Below are 2,204 nucleotides of genomic sequence, written 5' to 3'. Positions count from 1 at the left end.
ATGTGCAGCATATATGCATATGGAACATGTCAGCCCATTATCAAATAGGCCCTCAATTGTTGGGCAAAGGCCCACCACTCACTACTCATAAACTTACCGCGCATGCCTTAAACAAACATTTAAGTTTGGATGGGTTACAGTCTACCCCTTAGGTTTGACCATTTCTAATTCAAGAATGTCTCTAATTTTAGTGAACATTTAAGTTATGGAACTTGATGGAATGCTAAAATTATTGTTTTCTTCCATGTACCGCTATTCAGTCTGTATATAAAATGCAATGATCTAATCAACTAAGAAAGAAGCGCATAAATGCTCCCCTAATCAATCCAATTTTTTTCGCTTTATCTTAATTAATTATTCTGATTTGATCTAAATATTCGATAAGAATAAAGTTTTACTTCTAATTCAGGCTAGGGGTATCTTGCAATAACTTAGCTCCAACTTATTTTACTTAAATTTAAAATGGTAAGAAGAAAAGGAAAAATCTTTTGCAACATTAGAACGTGATTGGGCTCGATTATTATCCATAACTAAGTTTGAACGTTGAGTATTGACAAGAAGCTTCAGATATGGCGGTTACAGGAGAAGAGATATGAGAAGAAGAAGAAATGAGAAGAAGCAGAAGCAATCAGTTACTTCATTATGCTGTGAAAAATACTCACTGTTACATTGAGCTAAGACTAAGCTATTATTTATACACTTGTTAGTTGTAACTAACCCAACTATTAACTATAGTATAGTGTAAAACTAACTACTCTACTAACTGTAGTTTAGTTAAATAGGTGGAGTCTGCATCTCTCAATACTCCCCCTCAAGCTGAGGAATGAAATACATTATTCATTCCCAGCTTGCTTAGTAAGTATTCATGCTGTGGTTTGCACAAGGCCTTTGTCAGCACATCTGCTAATTGTTCTGTTGTACCCATATGCTGAGTTTGAATAAGCCTTTGTACTAGTTTTTCCCTTACAAAATGACAGTCAATATCTATGTGTTTAGTTCATTCATGAAATATAGGATGTGCAGCAATTTGGATTGCTGCCTTGCTGTCATAGTTTAGAGGCACAGGCAGAGAAATGTCCACTCCTAACTCTTTGAAAAGTCCAACCAACCACACAATTTCAGCTACTGTAGTTGTCATGCTTCTGAACTCTACTTCAGCTGAGCTTCTAGATACTGTCCCTTGTTTCTTTGACTTCCAAGAAATCAGTGCATCTCCAAATTTAACCACATACCCTGTGATTGACCTCCTAGACTCAACATAAGCTCCCCAATCTGGATCACAATAGGCTATTAGGTTGTTACACCTTCCTGTTGGCATGAACAGACCAAGTCCAGGTGTAGACTTGATATATCTCACTACTCTCTTTGCAGCTTCCATGTGAGAGGTCTTAGGTGCATGCATATACTGACTGAGTACTTGAACAACAAAGGCTATATCTGGTCTTGTCATTTTTAGGTACAGGAGCCTCCCAACTAGTCTTTGATAATTTCCCTTCTCTTCAAGTTGCACATCTTCAGAGTCACTGTTTTTCACTATTTGATCAAACTCAACAGAGGTAAGTTTTTGATTGAACTCAAGAGGTGTATAGGCTGGTTTTCCTCCTGCTAAGCCAAGTTCAGACACCAATTCTAGGGCATATTTCGTTTGATACATTAAGATACCCTTTTGAGACCTTGAGAACTCAATGCCAAGGAAATACTTTAGCTTCCCTAGATCCTTCATCTTAAACTTCTCCTACAAATCTTTTCTGACTTGCTGAATAAGAAGCAAGTTGCTACCAGTTACCAACAAATCATCCACATAGACTAGGATGACTACAAGATCAGCTCCTATTCTTTAGGTGAAGAGGGAATACTCATAGTGGCTTTGAGTAAAATCCATGTCTAGGAGTGCCTCTGTTAGCTTAAGATTCCACTGCCTAGCTGCTTGCTTCAAACCATACAAAAACTTATGTAGTTTACAAACCTTTTGAGTCTCCCTCTAGCTCGAAAAGCCATCAGGAACTTGCATATAGACCTTTTCTTGAAGGTCACCCTGCAGGAAAGCATTATGAACATCCATCTGAAAAATGTACCAACCAGATGCAGCAGCTAGTGCAACCACAGCCCTTACTGTGACCATCTTGGCTACGGGGGAGAATGTCTCTGTATAGTCCAGGCCTTCTTGTTGACTGTAACCTTTGGCTACTAGTCTAGCCTTATAT

General features: G+C 38.3%; 1 protein-coding gene across 1 annotated transcript; it reads right to left on the bottom strand.

Moving 5' to 3' along the window:
* Positions 1–997: 997 nt before the first annotated feature.
* On the bottom strand, positions 998–1,723 carry LOC109238143 (uncharacterized mitochondrial protein AtMg00810-like). Its single transcript, XM_019404578.1, has one exon. The coding sequence runs from the start codon at positions 1,721–1,723 to the stop codon at positions 998–1,000; it is 726 nt and encodes a 241-aa protein (XP_019260123.1).
* Positions 1,724–2,204: the final 481 nt, after the last annotated feature.

Source organism: Nicotiana attenuata, unplaced genomic scaffold, assembly GCF_001879085.1.
Source record: "Nicotiana attenuata strain UT unplaced genomic scaffold, NIATTr2, whole genome shotgun sequence".
Taxonomy (NCBI): Eukaryota; Viridiplantae; Streptophyta; class Magnoliopsida; order Solanales; family Solanaceae; genus Nicotiana; species Nicotiana attenuata.
Note: the sequence above shows the minus strand (reverse complement) of the source record. Positions and strands in the feature narration are given on the sequence as shown.

Coding starts and splice junctions, on each gene's coding strand:
- LOC109238143 (XM_019404578.1), bottom strand. CDS start 1,723: ATGAAGGATCTAGGGAAGCTAAAGTATTTCCTTGGCATTGAGTTCTCA.